The sequence below is a fragment of the Astyanax mexicanus genome, chromosome 8, assembly GCF_023375975.1.
Source record: "Astyanax mexicanus isolate ESR-SI-001 chromosome 8, AstMex3_surface, whole genome shotgun sequence".
Taxonomy (NCBI): Eukaryota; Metazoa; Chordata; class Actinopteri; order Characiformes; family Acestrorhamphidae; genus Astyanax; species Astyanax mexicanus.
In genome coordinates, this window is record NC_064415.1 from 258161 (window position 1) to 276959 (window position 18799).

At 34.1% G+C, this 18799-nt stretch overlaps 2 protein-coding genes and 1 long non-coding RNA gene across 7 annotated transcripts in view; 1 reads left to right on the forward strand and 2 right to left on the reverse strand.

Moving 5' to 3' along the window:
- Positions 1–1092: 1092 nt before the first annotated feature.
- Positions 1093–18799, reverse strand: part of LOC103022226 (gastrula zinc finger protein XlCGF7.1) — a 70920-nt gene continuing 53213 nt past the window's right edge. Inside the window, exons 1-2 of one of the 3 annotated variants that reach the window (XM_022665480.2) lie at positions 18059–18078; positions 1093–2051 (exon numbers count right to left, since the gene is read on the reverse strand). In XM_022665480.2, coding sequence (XP_022521201.2) covers positions 1250–1948 — 699 coding nt within the window. In that variant the 5' untranslated portion in view covers positions 1949–2051; positions 18059–18078 and the 3' untranslated portion in view covers positions 1093–1249. Of the gene's footprint in view, positions 2052–18058; positions 18079–18799 lie in introns of those variants that run through there. The other 2 variants (XM_049482664.1, XM_049482663.1) reach the window with 2 other exon arrangements.
- Positions 2048–10736, forward strand: LOC125803921 (uncharacterized). Its single transcript, XR_007440356.1, has 3 exons — positions 2048–2567; positions 3019–3071; positions 10282–10736. It is a non-coding gene; the product is annotated as an uncharacterized LOC125803921 (long non-coding RNA).
- LOC103024826 (zinc finger protein 239) overlaps positions 13768–18799 on the reverse strand; it is a 74871-nt gene continuing 69839 nt past the window's right edge. The window contains exons 1-2 of one of the 3 annotated variants that reach the window (XM_049482650.1): positions 18059–18198; positions 13768–15036 (exon numbers count right to left, since the gene is read on the reverse strand). In XM_049482650.1, the coding sequence (XP_049338607.1) occupies positions 14387–15034 (648 nt within the window). In that variant the 5' untranslated portion in view covers positions 15035–15036; positions 18059–18198 and the 3' untranslated portion in view covers positions 13768–14386. Of the gene's footprint in view, positions 15037–17067; positions 17157–18058; positions 18199–18799 lie in introns of those variants that run through there. The other 2 variants (XM_049482651.1, XM_049482649.1) reach the window with 2 other exon arrangements.

Sequence of the window (18799 nt, forward strand, 5' to 3'; positions counted from 1 at the left end):
TTTTTTCCCCATATTTAAATGAAAAGGATCAAAGGCCCAGACACTTGCACGTTAAACTGAGTCATATTCCTTGAAAAAAAAAAAATATATATATATATATATATGGTCGAAAATACCATTGAAAGGTAATAGTATAGACTAACGTATTTTGGCAATTTTGGTAAAAATGTAAAAAGTGTTATTTTTGTAATATTTGAATGAAAACGATAGAATACACCAGGTGGGGATTATTAGAAAATATAGCTGGGATATAAAAATAAGAGTTTCAGTGTGAATTCTCCTCCAGATCTACAGAAGCTCCAGTCCGCAGTCCCCTAATTCCTGTTCTGGGTTTGGGTCAGGGTTGCCAGGTCCAACAAAAATCGTCATATTCGAAGTCCTTTGTGGTCCAATCTCTTCAGAGCATTCTCCCTGATGATTTTCACTGTAGCCCAGAGCCACAGGAAAAATGAAAATACTTAAAAAAAAAAAAACATATCGCAGATTAAGATTTTTAAATAGTAAGCAGCAATAACATTTATAAAATAATAATAATAAAAAACAATTTGAGTTCAATGATTAAATTTGCTGAAAAAGTGTTTTGTGTGTGAATGTGTGTATATTTTCAGTAATATAAATCTGTGTTGTTTGCAGGTAAGTGTGTAATTATGCTAATGTGTTTGTTGTAATACATTTCTGTAAGAATAGAATATGATTAAATGACCTGTGGACAGATACTCAATTACTCAGGATCATAAAACATCTTAAATGAAGTAATACATTATGTAATATAGAGATATTAATGTAGAGGATCTAATTCTGAGGCACAGAATCAGGGTAAGTGATGTTCAGCGTGGTAATGTGGGGGCAGGTAATCCTCACAACTGATCTGGGTTCAGTTCTTATGTAAGATAAAATTTAATATTATAGTATTTAGTATTATCTCTACTGTCTAAAACACTGTTCACCTCTGAACTTTTCTGTATCTCCAGATGTTTCAGGCTCTTTTTTACACCAATTCATAATTATTCACACATAATCAGCATCACAATAAAACAAACAACAGTGTAGTGTAGTACTTTTTTAGAAAATAAAAAGAAAACGACATTCTTTTAATTCTGCTTTTACTTTTATTTATTTTAAAATGTCCAGCAGGTAGTTTTTTCTAAACAGAGTAGAGAAAATAAACAAATAAAAATAAATAAACAGTTTTATTCCAGTCAAACACCTTAAATCTCAACAGCTGGATCTCCTCCAGCGCTGAGTGATGTTATGGTTTCTCTCCAGTATGAATTCTCTGGTGTTTTTGAAGGTGGTGTTGTCTAGTAAAGCTCCTCCCGCAGTCTGAACACTGATACGGTTTCTCTCCAGTATGAATTCGCTGGTGTTTTCGGAGATGCTGCTGTTGAGTAAAACACTTCCCGCACTCTGAGCACCGATACGGTTTATCCCCGGTGTGAACGCGCTGGTGATCTTGGAGATTACTCTGCTGTGAAAAGCTCCGCCCGCACTCTGTGCAGTAATACGGTTTATCCCCGGTGTGAACGCGCTGGTGTTTTTGGAGAGTACTCTGTTGAGAAAAGCTCCGCCCGCAGTCCGAGCAGTGATACGTTTTTTCTCCGGTGTGAACAGACCGGTGTTCCTGAAGATTACTCTGCTGATTAAAACTCTTTCCGCAGTCTGAACACTGATACGGTTTCTCTCCGGTGTGAACGCGCCGGTGTATTCGGAGAGTACTCTGCTGATTAAAGCTCTTCCCGCACTCTGAGCACTGATACGGTTTCTCTCCAGTATGAATTCGGAGGTGTACTCTGAGATTTTCCTGTCGTCTGAAACTCTTGCCGCACTCTGAACACTGCAGAGATTTCCCTCTTTCTGTAATCTGTTGAGTTTGAGTTCTGTTGGGAGATGAATTTATGTGGGGAGTAGAAGAAGAAGATCTTTGCGTGGTGAATTTTACAGACATCATATTCCTGCATTTAACCTCAGAATTAAACAGTAGGACAAATTTAGATTCCTCTTGTTGGTTTTATTGAATGTGTTTGGGGAGAACAGCACCCTATACATCCGACCTGAAAGAGAAAAGCAAAAATAAATAAATAAATAAAATTAAAGATTAATATTGCTAAATGTAGCCAATTCAGTTAAATAATAATAGAAGTTTCTTTTGAAGATGCATCTGGTAGTTTTATAGTACTCGATTCCGTACTTCGTCTCGTCTTAGACTAAACCTTGTTTGGACTCGGACTTGTCTCGGTCTCTGGGTGAGTTGGATGTGGACACTGTGGACAAGACCAAGTCCTCTGTCTGAGAAGTTCACTCAAACAGACTTAATCAGGGTGCCAGGAGTGGTCCAGCAGTCTAATGCGCTGCCAATATGAGTGGGAGGTCACAGGTTCGAATCCCGTTCATGCAGCTTGCCATCAGCTGCCGGCAATCAGAGGGAGCACAAGTGGAATTATCGGAACCGAATCGCTGTGCTTTCCTCCGAGCGCACTGGCTGCTTAGCCAATGATTCAGGCGCCAATAGTGATGGGGACGCACAAAGGAGTGGGACGATTGGATAGCCAAATTGACAGGAAAAATAGGTAAAATCAGCCTAAAATCTGCACACAGATTAGCTAACAGCAAACATCAAGCCACTCCCGCTCTCGGTTAGTATCCAATCAATAAACACTCTTTGTTTGGAGGGGGCGTGTATGTAGTTCAGTTCAGATACACATGATTAGTATTTTTTTTCTAGTGTAATTTAATTGACTAGGAACACTAGTATTAATACTAGTATTACTAGTTTGGTTGTTATGTTATATTATATTATATTACATGTTATATTGTGATGACTTCTGATTAAGTTTTAGCAGAGACACAGATTAAGCATCATTTCTCATTTAAGCATCAGTTCTGCAAATATGTGATATAAATGTGGTATATAAATCCTAATCCCACCAGCATTAAGAGAGAGTCTTTATTTTCACCAGAGCATTCTGAAATGTTATTTTATGTTTTTGTATTTAATTTATTATTAATTGCCCACAACAGATCCAATACCATGTGAGAGGGACCATTCTTAACTTTCACCACTGCAAGTATAGGTAAATATGACTTTTGGAAATGTATGAGTATAAACAGTATATAAACAGAATTCTCTGTATAAATTATATTATATTTATTTACCTGCAGCAGATCCTGATTCTCTACAGAAACACTGCGGATCTTCTTCTGCTTATATTTAGAGAAACGCAGTTACAGAATTAGCGCCCCTGCTGGACTGGAGAGGAACTGGAGGCACGTTAATATGAATTCTAAAAAAAACACCGCGGTCACGCCATCTGCACTTAGAAAACGCTCGGTCGCGCTATCCACACAGAAAACTGGAGTGCGCGTCTAAACCGTGTTTTACTGTAGCAGCGTGCACAGCGCACCCGGAGGAGCGGAGACTGGCGCTTCTCGTGCAGAGACTTAAAATGGAACAGAAACGAGTTTTACACCTAAATAAACATGATTTAACGAGGTCTAATCCACAAATATACACCAGAAAGACCACTTCTTATCTGTAGAACAGTGTAACGTTTTGAAAAGGTTTGGAGTGTTATTAAATAAGCAAATCAAATTGTTATAAAATCACAGCCCTAAATTCTTAAAGATCTTATTTTCATGTATCCCAGATATATGTTTGAAGTGATATTACTGTATCATGTTTGAGTAATTGAATACCAAAACTATCTATTCGGTTTTGTATAAAAGGGATTTTGGAGTGCTATAAAACCAAAAAAATCTAATTCTTCTTAAATCAGAACATGAAATCCTTAAATAATACCTTCCATACTATTAATGTCATGCATGTATACTTATTGTACAGTATCATTTTGGAGTAAATGAATACCAAACTTAGGAAAAATGTATATTCGGTTGTGCATAAACCAGATTTCGGTGTCCTATAAAACCTTCGAATCAAATTGTTATCCAATGGCACTGACAAAGTCTTGAAGAACACATTCTATACTATTATTGACATGAGTATCAAGTGATTTTACTGTATCATTTTGAAATAATTGGATACCAAACTTGGAAAAACGTCTATTTGGTTGTGCATAAACCAGATTTCGGAGTCCCATAAAACCAGCAAATCAAATTGTTATCCAATGGCACTAACAAAGTCTTGAAGAACACATGCTATACTATTTTTGACATGAGTATCAAGTGATTTTACTGTATCATTTTGGAGTAATTGGATACCAAACTTGGAAAAAATGTCTATTCGGTTGTGCATAAACCACATTTCAGAGTCCTATAAAACCAGCAAATCAAATTGTTATCCAATGACACTAACAAAGTCTTGAAGAACACATTCTATACTATTATTGACATGAGTATCAAGTGATTTTACTGTATCATTTTGAAATAATTGGATACCAAACTTGGAAAAATGTCTATTCGGTTGTGCATAAACCAGATTTCGGAGTCCCATAAAACCAGCAAATCAAATTGTTATCCAATGTCACTAACAAAGTCTTGAAGAACACATGATACACTATTATTGACATGAGTATCAAGTGATTTTACTGTATCATTTTGGAGTAATTGGATACCAAACTTGGAAAAAATGTATATTTGGTTGGGCATAAACCACATTTCAGAGTCCTATAAAACCAGCAAATCAAATTGTTATCCAATGACACTAACAAAGTCTTGAAGAACACATTCTATACTATTATTGACATGAGTATCAAGTGATTTTACAGTATCATTTTGAAATAATTGGATACCAAACTTGGAAAAATGTCTATTTGGTTGTGCATAAACCAGATTTCGGAGTCCCATAAAACCAGTAAATCAAATTGTTATCTAATGGCACTAACAAAGTCTTGAAGAACACAGGCTATACTATTATTGACATGAGTATCAAGTGATTTTACTGTATCATTTTGGAGTAATTGGATACCAAACTTGGAAAAAATGTCTATTCGGTTGTGCATAAACCACATTTCAGAGTCCTATAAAACCAGCAAATCAAATTGTTATCCAATGACACTAACAAAGTCTTGAAGAACACATTCTATACTATTATTGACATGAGTATCAAGTGATTTTACTGTATCATTTTGAAATAATTGGATACCAAACTTAGAAAAAATGTCTATTCGGTTGTGTATAAACCAGATTTTAAGGTCGCATAAAACCAGCAAATCAAATTGTTATCCAATGCCACCGAGACAGTCTTGAAAAACACATTCTATACTATTAATAACATAAGTATCAAGTGATTTTACTTTACCATTTTGGAGTAATTATCTATCAAACATATGAAAAATGTTGATTCACTTCTGTATAAACCAGATTTCAGAGTCCTACAAACCATTAAATCAAATTGTTATCCAATGCCACTGATAAAGTCTTGAAAAGCACATTCTATACTATTATTGACATGAGTATCAAGTGATTTTACTCTATCATTTTGAAATAATTGGATACCAAACTTGGAAAAAATGTCTATTCGGTTGTGCATAAACCACATTTCAGAGTCCTATAAAACCAGCAAGTCAAATTGTTATCCAATGTCACTAACAAAGTCCTGAAGAACACATTCTATACTATTATTGACATGAGTATCAAGTGATTTTACTGTATCATTTTGGAGTAATTGGATACCAAACTTGGAAAAAATGTCTATTCGGTTGTGCATAAACCACATTTCAGAGTCCTATAAAACCAGCAAGTCAAATTGTTATCCAATGGCACTAACAAAGTCTTGAAGAACACATTCCATAGTATTATTGACATGAGTGTCAAGTGATTTTACTGTATCATTTTGGAGTAATTAGATACCAAACTTAGGAAAAATGTCTATTCGGTTGTGCATAAACCACATTTCAGAGTCCTATAAAACCAGCAAGTCAAATTGTTATCCAATGGCACTAACAAATTCCTGAAGAACACATTCTATACTATTATTGACATGAGTATCAAGTGATTTTACTGTATCATTTTGGAGTAATTGGATACCAAACTTGGAAAAAATGTCTATTCGGTTGTGCATAAACCACATTTCAGAGTCCTATAAAACCAACAAATCAAATTGTTATCCAATGTCACTAACAAAGTCTTGAAGAACTCATGCTATACTATTATTGACAAGAGTATCAAGTGATTTTACTGTATCATTTTGGAGTAATTGGATACCAAACTTGGAAAAATGTCTATTCGGTTGTGCATAAACCACATTTCAGAGTCCTATAAAACCAGCAAATCAAATTGTTATCCAATGGCACTAACAAAGTCTTGAAGAACACATTCCATACCATTAGTGACATGAGTAACAAGTGATATAACTGTTTAATTTTGGAATAATTGAATACCGAACATAGGAAAAATGTCTATTCGTTTGTGCATAAACCAAATCCTATAAAACCAGCAAATCAAATTGTTGTCTAATAAAACCAAAACAGTCTTGAAGAAAATATTCCAATCTACCAAGAACATTAGTCACAAGTGATATTACTGTGTCATTTTTGAGTAATTGGATAGCAAATTTAGAAAAAAATGCCTGTTCAGTTGTGCATAAACCAGATTTTGGAGTCCTATAAACCATCAAATCAAATTGTTATCCAATGGAACCAAGTCCTTCTTGATAAACACATTCCATACTAGTTTTATAGGACCCCGAAATCTGGTTTATTCACAACCGAATAGACATTTGGTATCCAATTAATCCAAAATTATACAGTAATATCACTTGTTACTCATGTCAATAATAGTATGGAATGTGTTCTGCAAGACTGTCTCAGTGGAATTGGATAAAAATTTGATTTGCTGGTTTTATGGGACCTTAAAATCTGGTTTATGCACAACCGAATAAACATTTATTCTAAGTTTGGTATCCAATTAATCCAAAATGATACAGTAATATCACTTGATACTCATGACAATAATAGTATAGAATGTGTTCTTCAAGACTTTGTTAGTATCATTGGATAACAATTTGATTTGCTGGTTTTATAGGACTCCGAAATCTGGTTTATGAACAACCGAATATACATTTTTCCTAGGTTTGGTATCCAATTACTCCAAAATGAAACAATAATATTCTTTGTTACTCATGTCATGCATAGTATGAAATGTCTTCTTTAAGGCTATCTCAGTGGCATTGGATAACAATTTGATTTGCTGGTTTTATAGGACTCCCAAATCTAGTTTATGCACAAACAAATATATTTTTTTCCTAAGTTTGGTATCCAATTACTCCAAAATGATACAGTAATATCCTTTGTTACTCACATCACTAATAGTATGTAATGTGTTCTTCAAGAGTGTCTCAGTCACATTGGATAACAATTTGATTTGCTGGTTTTATAGGACTCCCAAATCTAGTTTATGCACAAACAAATAGAATTTTTTCCTAAGTTTGGTATCCAATTACTCCAAAATGATACAGTAATATCCTTTGTTACTCACGTCACTAATAGTATGTAATGTGTTCTTCAAGAGTGTCTCAGTCACATTGGATAACAATTTGATTTGCTGGTTTTATAGGACTCTGAAATGTGGTTTATGCACAACTGAATAGACATTTTTTCCAAGTTTGGTATCCAATTACTCCAAAATGATACAGTAAAATCACTTGATACTCATGTCATGCATAGTATGGAATGTCTTCTTTAAGGCTGTCTCGGTGGCATTGGATAACAATTTGACTTGCTGGTTTTATAGGACTCTGAAATCTGGTTTGTGCAAAAGTGAATTAACATTTTTCGTATGTTTGATATTTAATTACTCCAAAATGGTACAGTAAAATCACTTGATACATATGTTATTAATAGTATAGAATGTGTTTTCCAAGCCTTTGTTAGTGCCATTGGATAACAATTTGATTTGCTGGTTTTCTAGGACTCAGAAATCTGGTTTATGCACAATCGAATAAACATTTTTTCTAAGTTTGGTATTCAATTACTCCAAAATGATAAAGTAATATCACTTGATACTCATGTCAATAATAGTATAGAATGTGGTTTTCAAGACGTTATTAGTTGCATTGGATAACAATTTGATTTGCTGGTTTTATAGGACTCCAAAATGTGGTTTATCACAACTGAATAGACATTTTTCCTAAGTTTGGTATTCTATTACTCCAAAATAATACAGTAATATGACTTTTCACTCATGTCATTAATAGTATGACATGTGTTCTTCAAGACAGTCTTGGTGGCATTGGATAACAATTTGATTTGCTGGTTTTGTAGGACTCCGAAATCAGGTTTTTGCACAACCGAATAGACATTTATTCCTAAATTTGGTATCCAATTAATCCAAAATGATACAGTAATATCCTTTGTTACTCACGTCATTAATAGTAAGGAATGTGTTTCTTAAGGTAGTCTTGGTAGCATTGGATAACAATTTGATTTGCAGGTTTTATATGACCTTAAAATCTGGTTTATGCAAAAGAAAATAGACATTTTTCCTAAGCTTGGTATCCAATTACTCCAAAATGATACAGTAATATCCTTTGTTATTCATATCCTTACTAGTATGGAATGTGTTCTTTAAGGCTGTCTTGGTGGCATTTTATAACAATTTGATTTACTGTTTTTTTTAGGACTCTAAAAAAGTATGCACAATCGAATAGACATTTTTCCTAAGTTTGGTATTCAATTACTCCAGAATGATACAGTAATATCATTTGTTACTCATGTCAATGATAGTATGGAATGTGATTTTCAAGAATGTCTTGGTGGCATTGGATAACAATTTAATTTGCTGGTTTTATGGGACCTTAAAATCTGGTTTATGCACAACCGAATAGAAATTTTTCGCGTGTTAAATATTTTTTTAATATTTAACAAGTGATATTACTGTATAATTTTGGATTAATTGGATACCAAATGTCTATTCGGTTGTGAATAAACCAGATTTCGGGGTCCTATAAAACTAGTATGGAATGTGTTTATCAAGAAGGACTTGGTTCCATTGGATAACAATTTGATTTGATGGTTTATAGGACTCCAAAATCTGGTTTATGCACAACTGAACAGGCATTTTTTTCTAAATTTGCTATCCAATTACTCAAAAATGACACAGTAATATCACTTGTGACTAATGTTCTTGGTAGATTGGAATATTTTCTTCAAGACTGTTTTGGTTTTATTAGACAACAATTTGATTTGCTGGTTTTATAGGATTTGGTTTATGCACAAACGAATAGACATTTTTCCTATGTTTGGTATTCAATTATTCCAAAATGATACAGTAATATGACTTGATACCCATAACATTAATAGTATAGAATGTGTTTTTCAAGACCTTATTAGTGGCATTGGATAACAATTTGATTTACTGGTTCTATAGGACTCTGAAATGTGGTATATGCACAACCGAATAGACGTTTTTCCTATGTTTGGTATTCAATTACTCCAGAATGATACAGTAATATCACTTGTTACTCATGTCATTAATAGAATGGAATGTGTTCTTCAAGACTTTCTTGGTTTCATTGGATAACAATTTGATTTTAAGGTTTTATAGGACACCGAAATCTGGTTTATGCACAACCGAATATACATTTTTCCTAAGTTTGGTATTCATTTACTCCAAAATGATACTGTACAATAAGTATACATGCATGACATTAATAGTATGGAAGGTATTATTTAAGGATTTCATGTTCTGATTTAAGAAGAATTAGATTTTTTTGGTTTTATAGCACTCCAAAATCCCTTTTATACAAAACCGAATAGATAGTTTTGGTATTCAATTACTCAAACATGATACAGTAATATCACTTCAAACATATATCTGGGATACATGAGAATAAGATCTTTAAGAATTTAGGGCTGTGATTTTATAACAATTTGATTTGCTTATTTAATAACACTACAGATAAGAAGTGGTCTTTCTGGTGTATATTTGTGGATTAGACCTCGTTAAATCATGTTTATTTAGGTGTAAAACTCGTTTCTGTTCCATTTTAAGTCTCTGCACGAGAAGCGCCAGTCTCCGCTCCTCCGGGTGCGCTGTGCACGCTGCTACAGTAAAACACGGTTTAGACGCGCACTCCAGTTTTCTGTGTGGATAGCGCGACCGAGCGTTTTCTAAGTGCAGATGGCGTGACCGCGGTAAAAAAAAACAGCACTGAGCTTTTCCTTCGAGGGGTTACTGTTTTTGTTGGTGATTTCGTCAGTGTTTTTTACAGAAGGTCAACGAAGTTCAGTTAAATGTTTAATTGATTGATTCAGAGTGCACCACTAATTGTCTTTATTTGTCCCTGATTATTGTCTTTTACTTCATTTGTAGTTTGTGTTTTTTCAGGTGTTCAGATTGAAGAGAACAGAAGTGACATCAGCAATACGTTACTGGTTTTATATTCTGGAATCCTCTCTACAGTATCTTCTTCTGCTTGTACGCAGTAGGGGTGGGCGGATCGATTTACAGTATCGATACTATCAATACTAACGTTGGAATTAGGTATTTATCGTAAGTAATGAGTCCTATTTTTTCATGTATAAATTACTGTGAAGTTTGTATTTTGTGTTTTTTTATTTGCTTTATTCTGTTAATTTACATTTATAGCTATTTTTTGTGTGTTTTCCAAAGCATTATGGGTTGTCAGTTTTATTTGTTGTTTTCTGTTGAAGTGTCTACTAACGGTAAATAGCTGTTTCCTGGTAGTTTGAGCTGCTTTTCTTTCTTTTTTTTTGGTGGATCCAGTAAAACTCATCAGCTTGTTTTGTGCTTGCTAAAATACACCTAAATAAAAAGGGGTCTAAGTTATTCCTCCCCACTATTGCATGTGTGTGTGTTGTGTGTGTTGTGTAGTGTGTGTGTATAGTGTGTGTGTATTTTGTGTATGGTGTGTGTATAGTGTGTATTGTGTGTGTGTGTGTGTGTATAGTGTGTGTGTATTTTGTGTATGGTGTGTGTATAGTGTGTATTGTGTGTGTGTGTGTGTGTATAGTGTGTGTGTGTGTATAGTGTGTGTGTGTGTTGTGTGTGTGTATTGTGTGTGTGTATTGTGTGTGTATTGTGTGTGTGTATTGTGTGTGTATTGTGTGTGTGTGTGTATAGTGTGTGTGTGTGTTGTGTGTGTGTATTGTGTGTGTGTATTGTGTGTGTATTGTGTGTGTGTGTGTATAGTGTGTGTGTATTTTGTGTATGGTGTGTGTATAGTGTGTATTGTGTGTGTGTGTGTGTGTGTATAGTGTGTGTTTGTGTGTAGTGTTGCTAGGCCGTGGGGATTGTAGATGTATTTTATTTTTGGTTTTTAGAGTACAAAGATTGTCACGGTCAATCAATTGAGAAAAAATGATTTATTCTTTTTATTAAAAAGTGTATTTTTAATAAAAGTGTATTTTTGATATCAAGTTCTGCCTCATTAGATTGTTTTACAGTTTTTCTCAGTTGCTTAAACACTAAACCCTGTGCTCTAAACAAATACTCAGTGCCCTGAACCCACTGCATAATGATGAGCACAGGAAGTGAAGGTGAATTTTATTCATGATTTTTTCATTACGAACATGTTTACATTATGACTCAACACAAAGCTGTTTTATTACATTCATTTTCTAATATACTGCACATACTTTTTTTGTAGAATTACATGGATATTAATTTCCACTTAGGCTACGTTCACATTACCAGACTGAAGCGACTCAAATCCGATGTTTTGCTCAATGTGGATCAAACCTGATTTTATTCATGGCTGTCTGAACGTACTAAATGTGTCCATTGAGGATGAGTTTCTTTGATTTTACCAAATTATAAAGCTCTGGAATATAATCAAGAGGAAGATGGATGATCACAAACCATCAAACCACCAAACTGAACTGCTTGAATTTTTACACCAGGAGTAAAGCAGCATAAAGTTATCCAAAAGCAGTGTGTAAGACTGGTGGAGGAGAACATGATGCCAAGATGCATGAAATTAAAACTGTGATTAAAAACCAGCAGGATTATTCCACCAAATATTGATTATTTCTGAACTCTTAAAACTTTATGAATATGAACTTGTTTTCTTTGCATTATTTGAGGTCTGAAAATCCAGACAAAAGTCCAATATAAGACCATTTTTTTTACCTTGTGTCAAAATAGATCACACTAATTATATTTCTTACATTAGAAGTAGTAAAAAGTGTTATCTGCAAACACAACAATGCAACAACTTTATCTACCTCCGCACAGCACTGATATAATATTGTGCTATAATTATATACAGTACTTAAAAAAAAGAAAAATATTCTCTGCATTTAATTGATGGGATGAGGAGGAGTGATGATTATTCAACTTCCTGATTTCACTATAACCCTGAAAACAATCAAACTCTTACAGCAATGCAGCAAAATATAGAAAAAAGCATTTAAATATCCTTGATTTCAGAAGAAACAGTGAATAAACAGATGCTGTAAAAAAGCTCACAGATGTATTTAAGTTGTTAAAGCGATGATTTATGTTTTAAAGTAAAGTGAAAAGAATTCCTGGATGATCAGAGACACTTTCTGAAGCAGAAATGAAGAAAATTGCCTTTTTAATACTATTGATTATAGTAAAAAAAAAAAAAAAAAGGTGTCCACAAACATTTGGCCAGATTTTACATCTATGTTCTACATAGAACAAAGGAAATAAGAAAAATACAGATTGTAAAACTGGCATCTTATACAAGAGCAAGTCATCTTCCTGTTACAAATCAAACAAGAAAAGTCCATAAATAGCATTAAAATCACATTAAGCATTAAATCACATTAATCAGAAACCATGTTTTTTTTATTGATGCAGTTTTAGATCAGTGATTCTCAAACTGTGGTTCTGGTTCCACTGGATGACCTCAGAAAAACATCTGTTCATATTAAAATATTAAATATTATTGAAATGTATAAAGTTTTTCCTGTATCTGTAATTTTCTATCATTAAATTAGTTAATGTTTAGTTTTTAGCCTGTATGAGAAGCTGTATATAATCTACACTTCAGCCCTTTACTCTCAGAACTACAGTTTTATCATTATTAGCATTATAAAGTTTGATTGGTCCTACAGTAAAACCCTGTGGAACACCACAAGATCTGCTCCATCAACCAACAGTTCACCATCAGTTCACTACAGTTTCTGCACTACAGTTAATTACAGATAAATAAGCTAGTGAACACTGTAGTTCACTGATCGACTCTCCTGTTGTTTATTTTCCTCTGTTTAAATCCTGATTCTGAGATTCTCAGTAGGAGAAAATACTGTATTAATAACCAGAATCAATAATCAATCAAACTACTAATAAACCATAATACTAAAAATTTACAGACTGTAAAAAGAGCGGGAAAAAACTCCACACAACAGAAGAGTGAAGAACTATTGGAGAAAGATATCGTCGCTATCCAATGAAAAACAAGTATCTCCATTTTTGTCAATTTTTAGTTTAATACATAATTTGAACGAACTCTCTTTTACACCGCGGCAAATTTTTTAATGAACGGACAAATAGAAACTCCTAAAAATGACCTGAAATAAACTCTTTTTACATTGACTACCACTGAAAGTTTAAAAAGTTTTTTTCTCTCTACTGTAAAGTTGCTGTTTTGGAGATAAGTGTTTTTCATTAAACAGTGATGATATGAGGAGATTATGTATGATATGTGCGGATTACACGTCTAGATTAATGTGTATAAATAAATATGTGTGTGTGGAGATACATGTGTTTGTGTGAAACGGCTTGTTTTTAAGTAGAACTCGGAGGTTTTAGTTTGGTCATTGGTGGAACACGGCCTTAAAAGTTTGAGAACTACTGATCCAGAAGAATTAAAATCTTTATTTATAGTTTTAGTTTATTTTTACATGAGCTCTGTTTGTTTTACAGATCCGGTACCGTTTGCTCTACAAATTTTAAGTTTATTTCTAATTTTCCTTCCATTTTCTTCCTAATTTTACACGGCCAATTACCCAACCCACGTATCATTAGGACTCCCCCCCCCCATCACTAGTGATGCTCCAACACCAGGAGGGTTAGGAAGACCAGCACACACCTCCTCCGATACATGTGAAGTCAGACTCCGCCTCTTTTTGAACCTTTTTTGCTGAGTAGCATCACAGCGCTAACGCTCGGAGGAAAGCACAGCAACTCGGTTCTGATACATCAGCTCACAGATGCAGCCTTGTGCTAATCCACATCACCCTAGGAGTGATGAGGGGAAAGAAAGAGCACCATCTACTGTACTGTACCCACCCAGAGAGAGAGCAAGAACAACTGTGCTCTCTCGGGGCTCCGGTAGCTGATGGCAAGCTGCATGACCGGGATTCGAACAGGCGATATCCTGATCATATCATTCCCTAAATTTCCTTCGGGATAAATAAAGTATCTATCTATCTATCTAGTGGCAGCAGTTTAGACTGCTGGACCACTCAGAGCCTTCCAAATTCTTTAGTAATCCCCGTGTCTAAATCTCGATATCTGAATCTCCTCCTACGATAATCTGTACGACTTCCTCTCTGCGGTGAAGCCGCTGGTGTTTAATCAGGTGATGCTGTCTGGTAAAACTCTTCCCGCAGTCCGAGCAGTAATACGGTTTCTCTCCGGTATGAATTCTCTGGTGATTCTTCAGGGCGCCACACTCTCTAAAACTCTTCCCGCACTCCAGGCAGGGATAGGGTTTCTCTCCGGTATGAATTCTCTGGTGCTGTCTGAGAGTACTCTGCACCGTAAAACTCATACCGCAGTCCGAACACTGATACGGTTTCTCTCCGGTATGAGTTCGCTGGTGATTCTTTAGGGTACTGCTCCCACTGAAGCTCCTCCCACAGTCCGAGCAGTGATAGGGTTTCTCTCCGGTATGAATTCTCTGATGCACTTTGAGAGAATTCTGTCGGGTGAAAGTCTTTCCGCAGTCTGAACACGGGAAACTTCCCTCTTTTCCTTTACGTTTGTCTTTATATCCTGTAGAAGTGTTTATCTGGTGGGAAGGAGATGGCGCTCCCTGAGTTATAGAGTTGATGGACACCAGTGTGCTGATGGTTGATGGCGTTTCCTGATGAGCCGGGAGAAGTAAACCGGAGCTCAGCTGAACTGTTTGAACTAAACAGAACATTTCTGAAAAAAAAAAAAGAACATTTTTGGATTAAATAATAAACTGCAAAGAAAGTGACTCAACTGTTAAATATCAGTACGGAATAAAACAATTTCTAAAGAAAATAAAAGTCTTAAACTAAATAAACTTAACCCTTAGATAATGATATATTATTCTAATGGGATCAGTTTGTGCTGCATATAAACTGTTTCCTTTGTTCAGTTTATAGACGTTCTACAAAAAACAATATATTATTTAATTACATGTTATTTAACTAAAACTAATAAATCTCTTCCATCACAATACTGAATACTACTGCTGGGAGGAATACCGGTTCATACAGTATCTTTTACATTAATAAAACACATTTTACATTTCACTGTGTAGATTTAATTCGGTTAGTTTTGGTTTTACGCTGCAGTTTATAAACTGAGCACAGTAAACATCACTCCCTGTACTTTAGAAGAGTTACAAAAGGTTTTTAACTGATTTTAAAGTTAAAGTTGACAGACACATTTCCTCACATTCCTATTGGAGGGTATAAATACCACAACACTGATTAAAAAGCATCTGATATCAGGATGTGAAATATTGATCTCTCCAAAACTGCAGGAGTAAATAATAATGTGATTATAGTAAAGAAGATGTTATAGGTGTAGGTGTTGGTTTGTTGAATGCTATTAATACTATTGCATTAAAATCAATTAACCAGCGTTTATTGTCACTGTGTAAAACTTTGAGGGTAACCGTCATTTTAATCAAAATTAAAATCAAGTATTTAATCAGGTTAAGCTAAAATAAGCAACTTCATAAACAAAAAAACTAAATAGTAAAAGCATACAAAATGTAAGCAAACAATATAAAACTTAATTAAGAGGAAATAAAATAATAATTCAGAATATAAACATAAGTGATAAAGCAATATAAAAATATAAACAAAATTAAGTCGCTTAAATAACACCCAGATCATAAAGAAAGTAAATGATGGAACAAAAACAAACAGGTAAAACAGAAGATAGAATAAATAAAAGGACTAAATAAATAAAATAAATAGGCAAAAGACCAAAAGCAAACCCAGTATAAACAGTATAAACCCAGTATAAACCCAGAGTATAAACCCAGTATAAACAGTATAAACCCAGTATAAACCCAGAGTATAAACCCAGTATAAACAGTATAAACACAGTATAAACAGTACAAACCCAATACAAACCGTATAAACCCAGTATAAAAAGTACAAACCCAGTATAAACCCAATACAAACCATATAAACCCAGTCTAAACAGTATAAACCCAGTCTAAACAGTATAAACCCAGTCTAAACAGTATAAACCCAATACAAACCATATAAACCCAGTCTAAACAGTATAAACCCAGTCTAAACAGTATAAACCCAGTCTAAACAGTATAAACCCAGTCTAAACAGTATAAACCCAGTCTAAACAGTATAAACCCAGTCTAAACAGTATAAACCCAATACAAACCATATAAACCCAGTCTAAACAGTATAAACCCAGTATAAATAGTATAAACCCAGTCTAAACAGTATAAACCCAGTCTAAACAGTATAAACCCAGTCTAAACAGTATAAACTGAGTCTAAACAGTATAAACCCAGTATAAACAGTATAAACCCAGTATAAATAGTATAAACCCAGTATAAATAGTATAAACCCAGTCTAAACAGTATAAACCCAGTCTAAACAGTATAAACCCAGTCTAAACAGTATAAACCCAGTCTAAACAGTATAAACCCAGTATAAATAGTATAAACCCAGTATAAATAGTATAAACCCAGTATAAATAGTATAAACCCAGTCTAAACAGTATAAACCCAGTCTAAACAGTATAAACCCAGTCTAAACAGTATAAACCCAGTATAAACAGTATAAACCCAGTATAAATAGTATAAACCCAGTATAAATAGTATAAACCCAATACAAACCATATAAACCCTGTCTAAACAGTATAAACCCAGTCTAAATAGTATAAACCTAGTATAAACAGTATAAACCCAATACAAACCGTATAAACCCAGTATAAAAAAGTACAAACCTAAAAAAAAAAGCTCCTACAGTTGGTACTTTTATCTCCATTGTTAAACAATTGCACCTTCTAGAACAGATGACATTTTCAATAAGACTCCAGAAAGAACTGGGGGAAAAAAGATGGGGTAAATGGAGAGTTTATTTAACCAAACTGAAAGATAGCCCATATTGACTTTTGATTTAAAGTAAGTCTATGGAATTGTCAAACCCAGCTATTCTGTGACCTCATGTGTCTTTTTTCTTTTCTTTTTTTTCTCCCTCTCCCTTTTCCCTTTTAGCTTTCTCGCTCACCTTATTATTTGTTCCCTTTTTTTGAACACTGTGTTAGGTTGTTTTGTATCTCAAAATTGTGAATAAATAAAGAGTATAAAAAAAAGTACAAACCCAATACAAACCATTTAAACCCAGTATAAACAGGATAAAACCAATATAAAAAGTACAAACCCAGTATAAACCCAATACAAACCATATAAACCCAGTATAAACAGTATAAACCCAGTATAAACAGAATAAACCCAATACAAACAGTATAAACCCAGTATAAACAGTATAAACCCAGTATAAACAGAATAAACCCAATACAAACAGTATAAACCCAGTATAAACAGTATAAACCCAGTATAAACAGAATAAACCCAATACAAACAGTATAAACCCAGTATAAAAAGTACAAACCCAGTATAAATAGTATAAACCCAGTATAAACAGTATAAACCCAATACAAACAGTATAAACCCAGTATAAACAGTATAAACCCAATACAAACAGTATAAACCCAGTATAAAAAGTACAAACCCAGTATAAATAGTATAAACCCAGTCTAAACAGTATAAACCCAGTATAAACAGTATAAACCCAGTCTAAACAGTATAAACCCAGTCTAAACAGTATAAACCCAATATAAACAGAATAAACCCAGTATAAACCCAGTATAAACAGAATAAACCCAATACAAACAGTATAAACCCAGTATAAACAGTATAAAGTGAATTATTTACCTGCAGCAGATCCTGATTCTGTACAGATTTACCGCGGAGCTTCAGGAGATCCGCTGTTACAGAGCTCGCGCGCCCCCTCCCGGTCTGGAGGAGGAATTACACTGGAGCTTAATTTAAAACCCACCTGTTTTCCGCACAAACTCCACATTTTCTTACAGATAAAGATTTTATAAAGACTGGATCACTATTTGCACGACTCCATTTTAATTCTGTCTGATATTATTGTATTATTATTATAATTATTTTTTTTAACCATATTGAATTTTACAAATATTACAGTTATATCAAAACTAATCTAAAATCTCTCACCACATCAGTATCAAACGGAGTATGTGAACGTAGATAGAAGAAAAAGGGGTAAAATAAAGAAAATAACAAAATGGTAAATAAGAATCATATTAAAATTGGGAAAAATAAAGATAAAATAGAATGCAAGACAGACATGATACAAAAGAAAATGTATTATTATTATATATGATTATTATATTTACTCGTTCCACAACTCCACCAGTTTCTCCTTTTCTAAACTCCAGGAGATCCACGGATTTCGCTCCATCACCGGAAGTCTCATCAACTTCCAGTTCCGTAAACGTTCCTGCGCTCGCCTCGCAGCTTCCCGTAACTCTTCTCCTATTGGCTGTTGATATTGTTTACGTCACTATTTGCGTGAGTTGAGTCTCAAGACTTGGTTAGGATTGAAGGCATGATGCACCGTGTACAATAAAATAATCTTCAACCACT